General features: G+C 73.4%; 2 protein-coding genes across 2 annotated transcripts in view; one reads left to right on the forward strand and one right to left on the reverse strand.

The window, feature by feature from the left end:
- H696_01592 (hypothetical protein) overlaps positions 1–9,144 on the forward strand; it is a gene marked incomplete at its 5' end in the record, with an annotated part of 15,477 nt that extends 6,333 nt beyond the window's left edge. Inside the window, 4 exons of the mRNA XM_009495494.1 lie at positions 192–5,650; positions 5,866–6,319; positions 6,637–7,467; positions 7,616–9,144. Coding sequence (XP_009493769.1) covers positions 192–5,650; positions 5,866–6,319; positions 6,637–7,467; positions 7,616–9,064 — 8,193 coding nt within the window. The 3' untranslated portion in view covers positions 9,065–9,144. The remainder of the gene's footprint in view (positions 1–191; positions 5,651–5,865; positions 6,320–6,636; positions 7,468–7,615) is intronic.
- A 147-nt stretch (positions 9,145–9,291) lies between these two features.
- Positions 9,292–14,256, reverse strand: part of H696_01593 (hypothetical protein) — a gene marked incomplete at its 5' end in the record, with an annotated part of 8,183 nt that continues 3,218 nt past the window's right edge. Inside the window, 10 exons of the mRNA XM_009495495.1 lie at positions 9,292–9,899; positions 9,988–10,934; positions 11,094–11,205; positions 11,334–11,866; positions 12,025–12,481; positions 12,690–12,968; positions 13,183–13,577; positions 13,712–13,826; positions 13,943–14,029; positions 14,138–14,193. Of these exons, the coding sequence (XP_009493770.1) occupies positions 9,378–9,899; positions 9,988–10,934; positions 11,094–11,205; positions 11,334–11,866; positions 12,025–12,481; positions 12,690–12,968; positions 13,183–13,577; positions 13,712–13,826; positions 13,943–14,029; positions 14,138–14,193 (3,503 nt within the window). The 3' untranslated portion in view covers positions 9,292–9,377. The remainder of the gene's footprint in view (positions 9,900–9,987; positions 10,935–11,093; positions 11,206–11,333; positions 11,867–12,024; positions 12,482–12,689; positions 12,969–13,182; positions 13,578–13,711; positions 13,827–13,942; positions 14,030–14,137; positions 14,194–14,256) is intronic.

A 14,256-nucleotide genomic window follows, 5' to 3' on the forward strand; every position in this document is an offset into this window, starting at 1 on the left:
CCCCCCTCCCCCCTTGCATATGCTCCTCATGCCACGCGGGCTAACTCGAATCGCTGCCTCTCCGCCGGGGCTGTCCCTGTCTCTTGCCCTTCCTCTCGTGAATGACGCCCAGCCGGCTGCAAAGCGAGGAGGGCCGCCATGCGGCGGCCGAGGCCTGCCTCCTTGCGGCCATCCGGTCCCTCCCGCGGCAGCACCGGGTCATGTCGTATGCGGCCCTGCGCGCTGGGCTCGGCGCCGGGGGGTCGGTGTCGGCATCGGCCCCGCCGGTCGGCGTCCAGGCCTTGCCGCTGGTGGCCGACCTGGCGGCCCTGTACCTGGACGAGGGGGAGGTGGACAATGCGATCGTCCTGCTGGAGCATGTGCTTCTTCGCGATGCCATTGCCCCGGCCACGTCGTCGTCGCCGTCGTCGTCGGCGGCGGCGGCAGCGACCCCGGCCGCAGCTGCATCGGGTTCCGCCCCCGGCTCGGCCGATGGGGAAGGCAGTGGGTCCGGTGTTGGGGCGGTCGCCGGGGCCGGCCCGAGCCCCGGTCCCGGCGACCGCGCCAGTGCGGGCGGGGGGTCTGCTCCTGCCCCGGGGCCCGGGTCGGGCGGTGGGCCGGGCGCTTCGACCGGCGCGCCGGGCCCCGGGACCGGGCCCGGGGCCACCCGGTCGCCGGACTTGTCCACCGGTGCCGGGGCGGCGGCCGTGGCGGCTCTCAGCTCGGTCGGCCTGCCGGCCGGCCTGGCCGCCGGGTGGCCGCTGCACAAGCTGTCCCAGCCGCTGGCTCTCCTGGCGCGGGCTTACTCGCTGAAGGGCTGGCCGCGGGATGCCCTGTCGGTGTTGCTGCTCTTCGACCGCCATGATACCGGTCTGTCGGCGTGTCACATTTCCAGCCTGGTGTTCGGGGCGCTGCCGGCGTTCGGGGAAAACCGCGTGTGCCTGATGGCACGCCGGCGCCTGGAAGAGGCGGCCGCGTCGGCCACCGGGCCGGGAGGGTCGACCTCGGCCGGTGGTGGGACCGGCGCCAGCGCCGGGACCGGCAGTGGCAGCTGCATCCCGGTGGCGGTGCCTTCGCCGGCGGCCGGCGGCGGCTCCGGCACCCTGGTCATCACCATCGGCGGGGTGGCCGGGGCCGTGGGCGGGCCCGACACCCCGGTGGCCATGGATCCCGGGGCGTCGATCGGCGCGTCGGCATCCGTCGGGCCGTTGGGCGGCTCGCTGGCGGCCGGCGGGTCGACCTCCACCGGGGCCGGGCCCTTCGCCGGGCCGCCGACCAGCGGGGCCATGTACTTCAGCCTGACGACCCCGGGGCTGCGGTACCCGGTTCCCGAGTCGCTGCCCTTCAACACGCCGAGCTTGGTATCGCGCACGTTGATCGCCTGCAGCATGCCTTCGGATGCCCTGCGGGTGGTGGACTGCTGGCAGGACCGGCTCTTTGCCTCGTCGGCGGCTTCGTCCTCTTCCTCGGCGGGGCCGGGCGCCGTTGGTGGCGGTGCCTCCTCCTCCGGAGCCGGCTCCGGAGCCGGAGCCTCGCCTGCCGGGTCGGCTCGGTCCACCTCGCCGGCTCCCGGCGGCAACGGCAGCGGCAGCGGCCTGTCCTCCTCCGGCCCGGCCACCGGCGGGTCCTTCCGCGGGTCGGCCGAATCGCTGCCGGCCCAGCTGCCCGGTGGCAGCGGCGACGCGTCGGCCTGGTCGCTGAGTGCCTCGGGCGGCAGCGGGCGCACGCGCGCCGACAGCGTGTCCTCGCATGTCAGCGCCCGGTCGGGCCAGACAACCGCCTCTTCCGGGTCCGGGTCCGGGTCCTCGTCCCTGGGCCCGGGCGCCAGCCACCCGGAATCGCCGCAGTCCCTGTCATCCGACTCGCGGGCCTCGTCCTCCTCGTCGCTGGTGGCCCCGACGGTCGGTGGGTCCTTCTCGCCCAAGGCCCCGTCGCTGGATGTCCGCACGGCCGGGGGGGATCCCCCGGGCGAGGGCCCCCCCGGGGTGGTGGGGACTTGGGCGGCTTCCTCGCCGACGAGCCTCGACTCGCCACACTCGCCGACCGACTCGCTGAATGCCTCGCCCCGGGGGCGGGCCTCCTCCACCGGGGCCGATGGCGGCAGTGGCGCCGGCGGGGGCACCGGCTCCGGCACATCGGTCCGGCGCTTGAATTCCGGCAGCGGCCGGGGTTCCGGGCCCGGCGGCCCGGGGTCCGCTCCCGGTGGGCCGACCTCCGGCTCGTCGCTGGCCGCCCGCGGCCGGCTCATGATGACCAAGGCCCGGGTGCTGCTGGCCCAAATCAATCACCAATCCTCGACCGTGGTGGATGCCTCCTCCTCGCTGTTGAACTCCACCTCGGCCAGCAGCCTGGCCGGGCAGGCCGCCGGGCCACCGCCATCTGGCAAGCAGTCGTCCATGTCCGGCGGGGGGCCCCTGTCACGGTCGTCCTCGGCCGGCCGGGGCGCGGGCGCGGGCGGTGCTCCGCTCCGGCCCTCGCAGTCCATTGACTCGCTTCTGTCGGCCGGGGCCGGCCCGCCGGGGGCCCTGGCGAGCTCGGCCCCGGCCCCGGCCCCGGCCCCGGCCCCGGCCCCGGCCCCGGGCCCGGGGGCCGCGCCTCTGGCCGGGTCCTTCTCCAGCCTGCCGCTGCCCGGCGACAGCGCCGAGTCCTTCCCCCAGTTTGTGGACATTTCGCTGGACGATGTGCCGGAGCATGTGGACGCGGTGGCGGCCGGGCCCGGGACCCCGGCGTCGGCCCCGGCGGCCGCGGTGGCCTCCGTCGGGTCGGCCATTTCGCGGGCCTTCTCCCATCGGCGAAGCCGGTCCGAAGGCCCGGCGGCCCTGGCCACGGCCGGCGACCTGTCGGGGCTGACCGGCGGGGGGGTGCCGCCGCCGCCGCCGCCCCTTCCGCCGCCGGCTGTGGCGGCGGCGGCGGCGGCCGCGCTGGCGGCCCGGCGCCGGCCGGACTCGAGCGCCGGTGCCCCGGGCGCCGGGCCGCTCCACTCGCTGGACGACCTGGACCTGTTGCCGCCGACGCCGGTGACCCTGCCGGCGCGCATCCTCAGCGCGGATGACGTGCACGCGCGCTGGGTCGGCCGGGCCAAGGCGGCCTTTGCCCAGGCGGCCCAGCTCCTGCAGGCGGCCGGCGACACGCTCGGCGTGCTGAAGGCCCGGGTCCGGTCGTGCGAGGCCCGCGTGGCCAAGCGCCTCCGGCGGATCTACCCCCCCGGGCGGCTGGCCATCACCTCGCTGTCGACGGCCTCGTTGTTGGTGATGCGGTCGTCGGTGGGCGATGCGCTGGAGTATGCCATCGCCATCGGTGCCTACCCGATGGCCATTCGCTGCCTGGTGGCCATGGCCGAGATCGAGTGGTGCGTGGCGTCGGCCGACTCGCTGGCGGCCCTGTCCGAGGCGGATCGACATGCGGCCCGGTGCGCGGCGGCCCGGTCCCGCGGGTACTGGGTTGAGGCGTGGCGCCTGGCGCAGGATGTCTACTTCCCGGATGGGACGACCTTCCGGTTCGGGCGAACGGGCGCCACCTCGGCGCGGACCCTCAGCAGCCTGCATGTCCTGCTGGCGCGGCTCTTCTGCCTGATGCGCATGTATTGCGCCTCCTCGGCGGCCGAGCTGGCCGAGGGGGCCGACCTGCTGGGCGATGGCCGGCCCCGGGCGGCCCGGTCCGGGTCCTTCTCCTCGGGGTCCTCCTCGGTGTCGGGGCCCGGGCCCGGCGACCCGGCCGGCGGGGGCCCCCCCTCGGAGGAGGACGACACGTCGTCCCTGGCCGATGGCGAGGGCAGGGCAGCCAGCCGGCCGGAGGATCCCGGCCAGGCCTTTGCCCGGCTGCATTGGCGCCTGCCGGTGGCGCTGGCCGATGTCGAGTGGCGCATCAGCGTGTCGGTTCGGCGTTTCGGGGCCGGCGGTCGCGAGGCCGGCGGTGCGTGCGTCAGCGAGCCGCTGGCCCGCTTTGTCGGGCTGTATCCGCAGGCGGGCGGGCCGGTGGGCCCGGCCCCCGGGGCCGGGGCGCCCTCCGGCGCGGACCGGCTCTTCAGCGGCGTGCGCGGCGTCTTCCGCAGCCTGCTGGGCCTGGGCGGCGCGGAGGCCGGCAGCAAGGCCGGCCTCTCGGGCGCCGCCAGTGACAAGGCCGGCCCCGGGGCCGGGGCCGATACCGCGGCGGCGGCCCTGCGCCTGTCGGCCGAGGAGGCCGAGCGCGCCTGCCTCGCGGCCCTCGGGGAGGACACCTTCCGGGGGTTCCTTCGCACGGGGGGCGGCGCGCTGGCGGCCGAGTCGGCAGCCGCCGGGGGGTCCGGCGGTGCCGGCGGCAGCCCCCTGCGCTCTGGCGGCCGGGGCCCGGCCGGCGGGGCGGCTTCACCCGGCGGCCGTCCGCTCGGCGACCCGTCCACCTTCGACAGCTTCTACGACGAGGAGCCCCATGCCCTGGCCCTGTCGGCCGAGGAGCGGGCATGGGCCTGTACGCGGCTGGTCCGGCGCCAACTCCGGGCCTTCCGCCGGGGCCGGCTGACCTACGAAACGGCGCAGTCGCGCTCCGGGGCCGCCTGGGCCGGGTTCTTCGGCACCCTTTACCCCTCGGAGCCCGGGGTGGATGTCAATCACATCCCGCTGACCGGGGCCGGCCCGGCCGGGGACAGTGCCTCGGCCGGGTGGTTCCCGGCGCCGGAGGGGGGCCTCCTGCGGCCTGGGGCCACGGTCTCCGAGCAGGGCTCCGGCGCGGCCTTCTCCGGCCTGCCGCCGGCCAAGCTGCTGGTGGTTTTGACGGCCGACGCGCCCAGCGCGGCGGCCACATGCGGCGGCAGCGGCGGCGGGTGCCCCGGTGCCAGCCCCGGCGGGCTGGACGGCCGCGAGTGTGTGCTCTTCTCGCCGCTGCTCGGGCGCTTCTTCTCCAAGAGCCTGCCGCGGTTTTCGCTCTTCGGCCCGGGGGCGATGCTCGGGGGCCCGATGGCCGGGGGTCCGATGGCCGGGTCTCTGGCGGCCCTCCTGCCGGCCGGTGCCGGGGGCCTCGGCGACGCCGGCCCCGGTGGCGGTGTCCCGGTGTCGGTCCTGTCCCCGGGGCCGGGGTCCTCCTCGGGCCCCGGCGGCGGGCCCGGCAGCGGCATCGGCCCGGGTGCCTCGTCGACCCCCAGCGGCATCGCCATGCCCCCCTCCGGGGGTGGACTCTACATCAATGTGCAGATTGGCAGCTCGCCGCGTGACTATGTGGTCCTGCGGGCGCAGGTGTCCGGCAGCCCGGCCGGGCTGCTCGGGCCCGCGGCCGGCGCCGGCCTGCCGGACGACCGGGACCTCACCGTTGCCACGCTGGTCCGGCTGCTGGTTCACAGCGCGTCCATGTCCTCGCCCATGGGGTCGGCCGCGTCGTCGGCCTTCTCCTCGCGCCAGCCTTCGGTCGGCATGGAGTCGGTCATGCAGGCGGTCGATCGCCGCCGGCAAATGCAGCAGGCCGACCAGCAGCCACAGCAGCCCCCCGGCCAGGGGGACGTCGCCAGCCCCGGTGTCGGTGTCGGTGTCGGTGGCGGCGGCGGCGGCGGCGGCGGCGGTGGCGGCGGCCCGCCCGGGCTGCTGGTCCCCCACCGGCCGACCACCTCGCCGGAGATGCTGAGCGCCGGGGTCACCGTGGCCGAGGGGTCACCCGGCTTCTCGGATGCCATCACCCGGCTGAAGTCCCTCCTGGCGGCGGAGACGTACGTCACCTGGCTGTGGCCCGGGGGCCTTGCCACTTCCTCTTCGCCCCCCTCCGCTCCTCCTTTCCCCTGCCTCGCTTGCCCCTTTTGTGCCCTCCTTCCATTGGCCGTCCTCGGGCGGCGCCCCCGACCGACTTATGCCCCTCGACTGACCGGTGTCCCTCCCCCGGCTGACCTCCGCTCCCGGCTGCCGACCATGGGCATGCCACCACCAGCGTGCTTGGCCTGTATGTGATCATCGATGGCCGGCCGCTTGCCCTGCGCCCGCACCATGATGATACATCGTTGCTGCTGGTGGCGCTGGATGCCCGGCGCGGGGGCTCGGTCGATGCGCCGTTGCTGCTGCAATTGCGCGTGGTTCCGCGCGTGCCGCGCTTGAAGACCCGGCCCACACGCCGGCGGGGAGGCCGGTCAGCCGCTGCCGCCGCCATGGCCGCCGCATCCTCTTCGGAGGCTGGCCGACCGGCCGACACGGTGGAGGATGCCCCCACCGAGGAGATCTGGGAGAACCTGAGTGCCGTGCCCCGGGTCCTGCGGGCCATTTACGAACGGTCGGCCCCGACCCCGGCCGAGATTGCGGCCGGTGTCTCGGGCCCGAGCCACAGCGCCGCGCACGCCGAGACGTCGGCCCTGCTGCCGCGTTCCCTGGCCACCGACATTCAGAATGTCGTACGTCTCCGCGCACGGCATGTCCCTTTCCCCCTCCCAAGGCAAGGATGGCTGTGGCTGTGGCTGTGGCTGTGGCTGTGGCTGTGGCTGTGGCTGTGGCTGTGGCTGTGGCTGTGGCTGTGGCTGCGGCTGCGGCTGCGGTTGCGGTTGCTGCCACCGACATGCCCTCCCCTCGCCCTCCCCTCGCCCTCCCCTCGCCCTCCCCTCGCCCTCCCCTCGCCCTCCCCTCGCCCTCCCCTCGCACCCTCCTCCCCCTGTACGCCCATTTCAAAGACTGACCACTGGCTTGTGTCTGCTCGCGACGCCCATCGACGCAGTTCATGCCCTCCTGGCGCATCTGCTGCGAGCGGATCCTTGCACGGGTGCCGCGCGCCGTCCAGGTGGACTCCTTCCAGAGCGGAGCCATCGTCCTGCCCCACTGGTCGCTGGTGTGTAGCCCTGCCCTGTCTGTGGTGCCCTGGGAGCGCATGATGCCGGGGACCGTGTCATCCTCCAGCAGCGGTGGCCCAGTCATTCGAGCCACGCCGGCATTCATCCTGGGCGGCATCTCGGCCTTCACGCCGCCGCTTCCCCGGCGCCCCTGCTGCCTCGGCCGGCCGCTGGCTGCCTGCTCGTACTGCTTCAGTGCCAGCCTGGCACAGCCGGGCCCCCCGGCGCCAGGTGCCCCAGCGCTGGCCACCGGCGCCCAGTCCCCTGCTGGCAGTGCGGCCGCCGCCAATGCCACCGGTGGGCTGGGCTCGGGCCCAGTGGGCCCTCCCGCGGGGGAGCCCCCCGCCGGGGTGCCCCTGTCGCCGAAGGCCGCCCTTCGCCGGCGGCTGCCCGGGTCGCTGGCCGTGACCATCGTCGTGTGCGGGTATGACCGGCCGGCCGGGCCCCCGGCCGACGACCTGATCCCGGCCGGGGGTTCTGGCCCCGCGCCGGCCGGCGTGTCGCTCTATGACCGGGCCGACCAGGTCCCCCCGTCCAAGTTGGCCGAGGAGGAGTACCTGCTGCTCCGGTCGAGTGCCCTGATCCGGTCGCTGATCGCCTCCTCCTCGGCGTCGGTCTCGCCGCCGGCGCCGTCGCTCTACTTCGATCTGACCGGCCAGCAGGCAGCCCTGTCTCCCTTCGCCTCGGCTTCCGGGCAGGTGTCGCGCCTGCTGTCATCCGTATGTCGCCATTCGCCCCTGTGCCGATGCCGCCCATGCTGCTGCTCTTGCTGCCCGCCCTCGGCCGTGCCCCTGTGTTGGCTAGCCCGGCTCTGACCCTCTGCCCCCATGCGTGCCCCCCCCCCCCCCCGGGGCGACACGGCCCCAGCGCTACTGGATCGAGACCAGCCGCGCGGCCACCCGCTTCGAAGCCCGGCCGGTGCCGCTCTTCCGCCATCCGCGCGTGACCAAATTCCTGTCCTTGACTTCCCCCTCGGTCGGCCCGGCCTTCCCCTTCACACGCACGCTGGTCGGGGCGCCTGGGACTGGAGCCGGTCCCGGGGGCCTGGCGGCCGGCGGCCCGGGCGGCTCCGGCGGCCCGATGCTGCCCCTCGGCGCCGGCGGCGGCACCCTCGGCCGGTCGGCCGGTGCCAGCAACAATGCCCTCATGGCGGCCAGCTTCATGTCGCTCGGGCCGAGCGGGCCCCCGGGCGCCGGGGCCTATGGCGGGAGTGGCTCCCGCGGGTCCGGCGGCTCCGCGGTGATGGCCTCCGCCGCCGATGCGCCCACCTTCGGCCGCAAGTCCAGCCAGCGGTCGGCCTCGGAGGCCCTGCTTCCCTCGGGCCCGGATGCCGATGTCATCCTGGCGCTGGTGCCCCTGAGTGGGGGCCCGCTGGCGCGCTCGCCGCGCGCCGTGCTGGCCCGGCTCTTTTCCGTGCCGCCGGTGGCGGCCTCGGCCTCGACCACGGCCGCCGGGGCTCTGCACGCCGGGGCCGTTCTCACTCCGCTGATGGTGTCCCGCCAGACGGCGGTCCTGCTCAATCCCCCGGTGGCGGAGTCCTCCATCAAGAAGTCCCGCCGACGCCTGTTCAGTTCCTCCTCGACGTCGGCCCATGTCGAAGCGGATTCGGTGCCCCTGGCCCATGCCTCGGCTCCGAGCCTGTGCCTGGGCGCCGCGAGCGCGGCCGGCGGGGGGGCGGCCCCCCCGGCCGGGGCCGGCACCTCGAGTCGGTCCTCCGGGCGGTCGGCCAAGTCGGTCTTCCGGCCGCTACGGTCTTCCTCCTCTCGGGCGGCGGCGGCGGCGGCGGCGGCGGCGGCAGCCGCATCAGCGCCCGCGGCGTCGGGCCCCGCCAACCCCGCCCCCGCGCCGGCTACCACCGGGGCTGGGGCCGGGCCTGGCTCCGCCCAGGGGGCCGGCGCCGACGCGGGTCCCCTGGCCGGCCCCACCCTCGGCCCGCGCTTCCGCCGGCACATTGTGGTCATCCAGTGCCTCAGCGACTTGGTCTTCTGCCATCCGTGGTCCGTGAGCCTGGTCGATGTGGCCGGCTCCATCCTGCCGCTCGAGGTGGCCCGGGCCCTGGCCGACGGGGCGGCCCTCTCGACCGTCGCCCCGGCCGACATGGCCATCTGCCCGCTGGTCACGGTGATCTTCATCCCGCGCATCCAGGCCGCCCGGCTGGTGCGTGTCATCGAGGCGGCGGCCGTCCACCTGTCCGGCTCGCCGGCCTTCACCGCCCCCGGAGCCGAGGCCATGTCCCCATCGGAGGAGCGCGCGCGCCTGATCGCTGCCATCCTCAGCCGCGCCAATGCCATTGACCTGGCGCCGGCCATCTTCTAGACGCCCGCCGGCGTCCGGCGTTCCTCCCCGCCCCCTCCCCCCCCCCCACCTTTGAATATACATATACATCCTTGTGCCAATGGGACCGTTGTTTTTTCTATTCCCCCCCCCCCCTACTGGCCCCGAACCGTCGAATGGGGAGGGCCACTCCTGCGAGGAGGCCTCCTGCATGGGGGCTGCGTGGAAAAAAAAAAAAAAAAAGACCAAGCGCCAATACACGAGGAAAGTGGCCGTGTATGTGTATATTTGCATGTGACGTACGCATGTGAAGGCTGGAGGGGGGAGGGCGCGTCAAGCCGAGCACAGAGGGAGGCTACTCGTCGCCAGACGGGAAGGTCGCAAACGTGAAGGACCCGAACTCCTCCATGTCAATCGGGCCATCGGCCGGCGCGGCCGCCGAGCCGGATGCCACCGCCTGGGGCCCTTCGTCAGAAGAGGACGAGGCCCCGGGGCCCGAGGAGGCAGAGCCGGGGGATGTCGTGCCGGCCGCCGCCGGCGCTTCGCCCCCCGACGAGGGCGGCGACGACGCCTGAAGTTGGGCCATGTAGTCAGACATGATGGCGATCTGAGACTCATACGCCCGACGGGTGGACTCGCCATCCTCCAGGGCCAGGGTGGCCCGGCCCTCGGCATCCAGGGCCCGCGTCGTCAGCAGGGCGATTTCCTGATGACAGGCGGCCAGCTCCGACTCGATGGCACGCAGGCGGATCTCGGCCGAGGTGCGCTGGCTCGCCAGGCGAGCCAGGCGAACGCTCACCCCCGAGGCCGCAGCCGAGGCGGCCCCCTCGGGCGACACAAAGTCCCCCGGCAGGGCCAGCGGCAGGGGCAGCGACGACTGTGGCACCGGAGGACCAACGGCCGGGTGTCAGTCAGTTGAGCGGACACACGGCATGCGTGAAGCAATCACCCCATTACAAACGCACCACACTGGACCCGGTCAGGGGATCTTCAAAGAGAACGGTGGCCGCCGAGTGGCCCCACTTCGAGGAGGCCGGAGCCACATGGACCGACTGCGAGGGCCCGGCCACCGGCGGGCCTGCCTGCAGCCCCGCCGGCCCACCGGCCGAGGTGCCGCTTCCCGGTCCCGGGGAGGCCGGCCCGGAGTTGACAAAATCCCCGAACCCGTCGTCCGGCTGCTCGGTCGAGCCGGGCGACGCTTGGGCAGCCGGCTTGGCCCCGGGGCCCGGACTGCCGGCCACTGTGGCCCAGCTGAAGGCAAATTCATCGCCAGGCACAGGGGGGCTGGCAGCCGGCTCGGGGAAGCTCGGCCCCGAGAGGTCCAGCAGCATGCCGATGCTCGGTGAGGATGGGCCACTGGCGCCGGCACCGGACCCCGGGGCCGGCAGCAGGGCCGCCGACGGGACCGGCGATTCGGAGTCCGACCCGGACGGCGGCGAGGGGGAAGGCGAGTGGATGCCCAGCGACCCGGCGGCAGCGGGCGACCCGGCGCCCGGGGGCTTTGTGCCCGGCTCGAGGTCGCCGGCCGGGGCCGCCACAGCCATGCCGGCCGGGGCTCCGGCCGTGGCGGCCGCAGCCTCCAGGGCGGCCACCTGCGCGGCCAAAGCCGCACACCGGGCCCGAAGCTCCGCCTGCTCGGCCTCGGCCTGGCGACGGAGCTGGGCCTCTGACCGGAGCTCCGCCTGGAGCGCCTGGGTGGCGCGCTCGGCGGCGGCGACGCGCTCGCGGCTGGCGGCGCGCTGCTCCGAGAGCTGGGCCACCTCGGCGCGCAGCCGGCGCTCCGTCTCCCGGTGCTCTTGCAGGGTCACCTGGACGGCGCGCGCGTCGCGCTGGAGCCCGGCATTCTCGGCCCGGAGGGCCTCCTGCTGGGCCATCAGCGCGCTGTGCTTCTCGCGGAGTTTGACGATGCCCTCTGTGGGCGACCAGCCCACCAGGCAGGCACAGAACGGCAGCGGCCCAGGGCAAAAAGACCCAGGGGGGGGGGGGGGGGAGCCATGGCAAAGACCGCGGACAGAGGCAGCGTTAGAGCGCGCCACACGGGGACAAGCAGAGCACCAGTCCCGGGACGGACCTTTCAGGGCGGCAACCGACGCCTCGGAGGTTCGGATCTTGCTCTCGGCCTGCTGGGCCACGCTCGCCTGGCGCAGGGCCTCATGGTGCGGAATGAACTCCGGCTCGGCGGGCTGGTGGCCCGAGACAGCGACCGGGGAGCACGGGGGGGGGGGGGCAGGGGAGCGACAAGGGGCAGAGGTCAGCCGAGGAGGAGGGCAAACGCGCGGGGCAGACCCCTGCCGGCCGGGACGAGGCGCACCAGGTCCAGCCCGGCAAGCATGTAGCTCCGGGTCCGGAGGGCCAGATCATCACGGTCGGCCCCGGCGGCCAGGTGGCCGCGGTTCCCCGGGGCCAGCATGTCCGTGGCCAGCATGAGCCCATCGCGCGTGGCCGACTGCACATGCCGCGTGGCCGAGAAGGCGATCGGGAACATGCTGATCAGCGGCCGGACCGAGGCCGGCAGCGAATTGGAGGACGTCACCAGGCGCGGGAGGAGGACCAGCTGCTGGCTTGGGGCCGGGCTGGCGGCCGACGCCAGGCCCACCGGGCGCGAGGGGCTCTGCGCGATGAAGGCATGCGCCGCCACGGCGGCCAGCGCCTCCGAGGTGCTCAGCTGCTGGAAGGCATCCATCAAGCCGGCCACCTGGCCGGGGATCCGGCCACAGGCATTCGGCAGCTCGCGCAGGGCAGACCACTCATCGGCAGCCTCCCGGAGGCGGTATGCTCCGGCCGAGACCGACCGGACAAAGGCCTTCTCCGTGGAGGAGAACCCGGCCAGAGCGGTGAAGAAATCTGCCACACCACAGGCGCCCGGGACGGTGAGTGGGGGGGGGGGGGCACAGGAAGGATGACAGGGCGAGCCGAGGGGGAAGGGCATGGCCGCGAGGACAGGGCGGGAGGGGGTGCGGGGGAGGGGGCCGGGGAGGAGCGGAGGGGCAAGAGGCACACACCTTTGGTATTGCGCGCCAGGGCATGGGACGAGGCACTCCGCAGGACGAGGTAGGTTTGGAGGAGAGCATGCCGGCCACCGGGCCCGGGGCAAGCCGAGCCCCGGCCGAAGATGGCCTCCCGCTCGGCGCTCACAGATGCCAGGGCCTTCTCCAGCGAGACGATCAGGATCGAAAAGTAGGACACCAACTTTTGCGAGGAGGTGATCAGCTGCAGGAGCTTCGGCGGAACCTCATTGGTGGCCAGCAGTCGCAGGGCGGTCTGACACTCGAAGGATACCTGCCGCTGGTGGTGCCGCAGCAGGGTGCCAAAGTGCCCAAGCAGGGCCACCAGCGCATCGAGAAGGCCCTCGCCGGGCCGGGCGGCCGGCGGGCCGGAGGTATTGAGCACGGCGGCCAGGTCATCCAGCGCGGTGCCAAACTCCTCAAGTGGGCCGGTCTGATCTGCAGCGTCGAACAGCTATCACCCCGGCGAGTTTGGTGAGTAGAGAATCCGGCGAGTAGAGAATCCGGCGGGTTGAGAACCGAGGGAGAGAGGGAGAGAGAGAATGTGCGTGTGTGCAGTGTGCAGTGTGAGTGTGAAACCGGAGAGCGGGAGCCAGAGCGGACAGATACTCGCATCGAGGAGGCTGACTGGAGCCGAGAGAGCCACCACAAGAGGAACGCACCTGGAGGAAGAGCCCAGCCAGGGTGGTATCCGAGTCGCTGGACCCCGGAGAGGAAGCCCCACTGGACATTCCACCGGGTGAAGCCATGTCACTTGGCCCGGTGAGGTCCCCCGACTCCGGCAGCGACACGGACGATAGTCGAGCAAAGTCCACCCCGAAGGCAATGCTGGGCGATTCGTCCAGCGACAGGACATTGCCGCAGCGGAGCTTCAACAGGCCCTGGAACTGGCCAAGCCCCTCGGCCAAAGCGGCCCACGCCTTGCCGATATCTTGAAGGGGCTGAGCAGTCACCGGTGCAAGGGGCGACGAGGAGGACGGGCAAGCGATGCGGAGGAGCCGCTGTCAGGCACACAGGTCGATGGCGAGAGGGACCGAAAGAGAGGGAGAGGGGGACCGCGCGATCGGGGGGGGGGGGGGGGGGGGGGGGGGGGGGGGAAGCCACTGGCGGAGGAGGGCCACCCCAAAGGCGCCATGGGCGGGCAAGAAGTCGTACAAGGGCCAGGGGCGGCAACCACCGGCGCTGCATGTCCAGCAACCACCAGCTGGTGATGCGGCCAGGGTCGATCCAGCCGCCGGCGCGCCAGCGCGAGGCCGACGTCAGGACGATCGCATGCGCCGCCGAGTGGGCCACCTCCGAGGTCTCTCGCAGCCGAGTCAACGCCGAGCTGGCGGCCTGCCGGGACTCCTCCAGCGCGGCGGCCGCAATCCGGGCATTGGCTTCGGCCTGCTCGGCGGCCAGACGCTGCTCCAGCAGCAGCTGCTCCTTCTCCTGGGTCAGCTGCTCGGATTGCTCCTGCGTTTCGGTGAGGCGCTGGCGAAGGGCAGCCGCGTGGGCGGCCGCCTCGGCCACCTCCGCCTCGAGATCGGCCACAAGCGAATGGAGACGCGCTGCAATGCCGATGAGTCAGTCTGCGCCAGGGCATCCGGTGGCCAAGGCCAGCCATACGTGGCCGGCACCCGCGGAAGGGAAGGCGGGTCACATGCTTGGGCCGGCAGGAAAAAAAAAAAAAAAAAGGGCGCACCGGCCTCGGAGATCCGCAGCGACAGGTCGTCCTTGATGGTGTCCAGCTCGCCACACACGCGCGCATACTCCTTCTTGGGGATGCCGCCAATCCAGGCCGAACCACTGGTGGCCTCCTGCACGGGGGAAAGGGGGGAAGCCGGTCAATGCCGAGTGGGGCGCGAGGCGCAGGACAAGGCACGCAAGGCGAGGAGCCCGTCCGCAAGAGGGGCAAGAGGTAGACCGAACGCACGATCTGGCGGATCTCCTCCTGCAGGCTTTCCACACGCCGGGTCAGACGCCCATTGTGGAAGTTCAAGATGCTCGACTCCTCGGAGAGCTGGCGTGAAGGCCGGGCACAGATGCATCAGCACACGAGCATGGACACACGGGCAGGCGATGAGGGAAGAGCCGAGGGCAGGGCTGGCCAGGCGAAAGACAGTCGGACCTTGTGAAGCTCAATCTTCTGCGCCCGCGAGTCGGCCTGCAGCTTTTGCACGGACTCTTGCTCCTTCGAGCAGGGGACCGCAGGGCAGGCAAGGACCAGAAAAAAGAAGAAGAGAGACA

This window comes from Fonticula alba (assembly GCF_000388065.1).
Source record: "Fonticula alba strain ATCC 38817 unplaced genomic scaffold supercont2.2, whole genome shotgun sequence".
NCBI lineage: Eukaryota > Rotosphaerida > Fonticulaceae > Fonticula > Fonticula alba.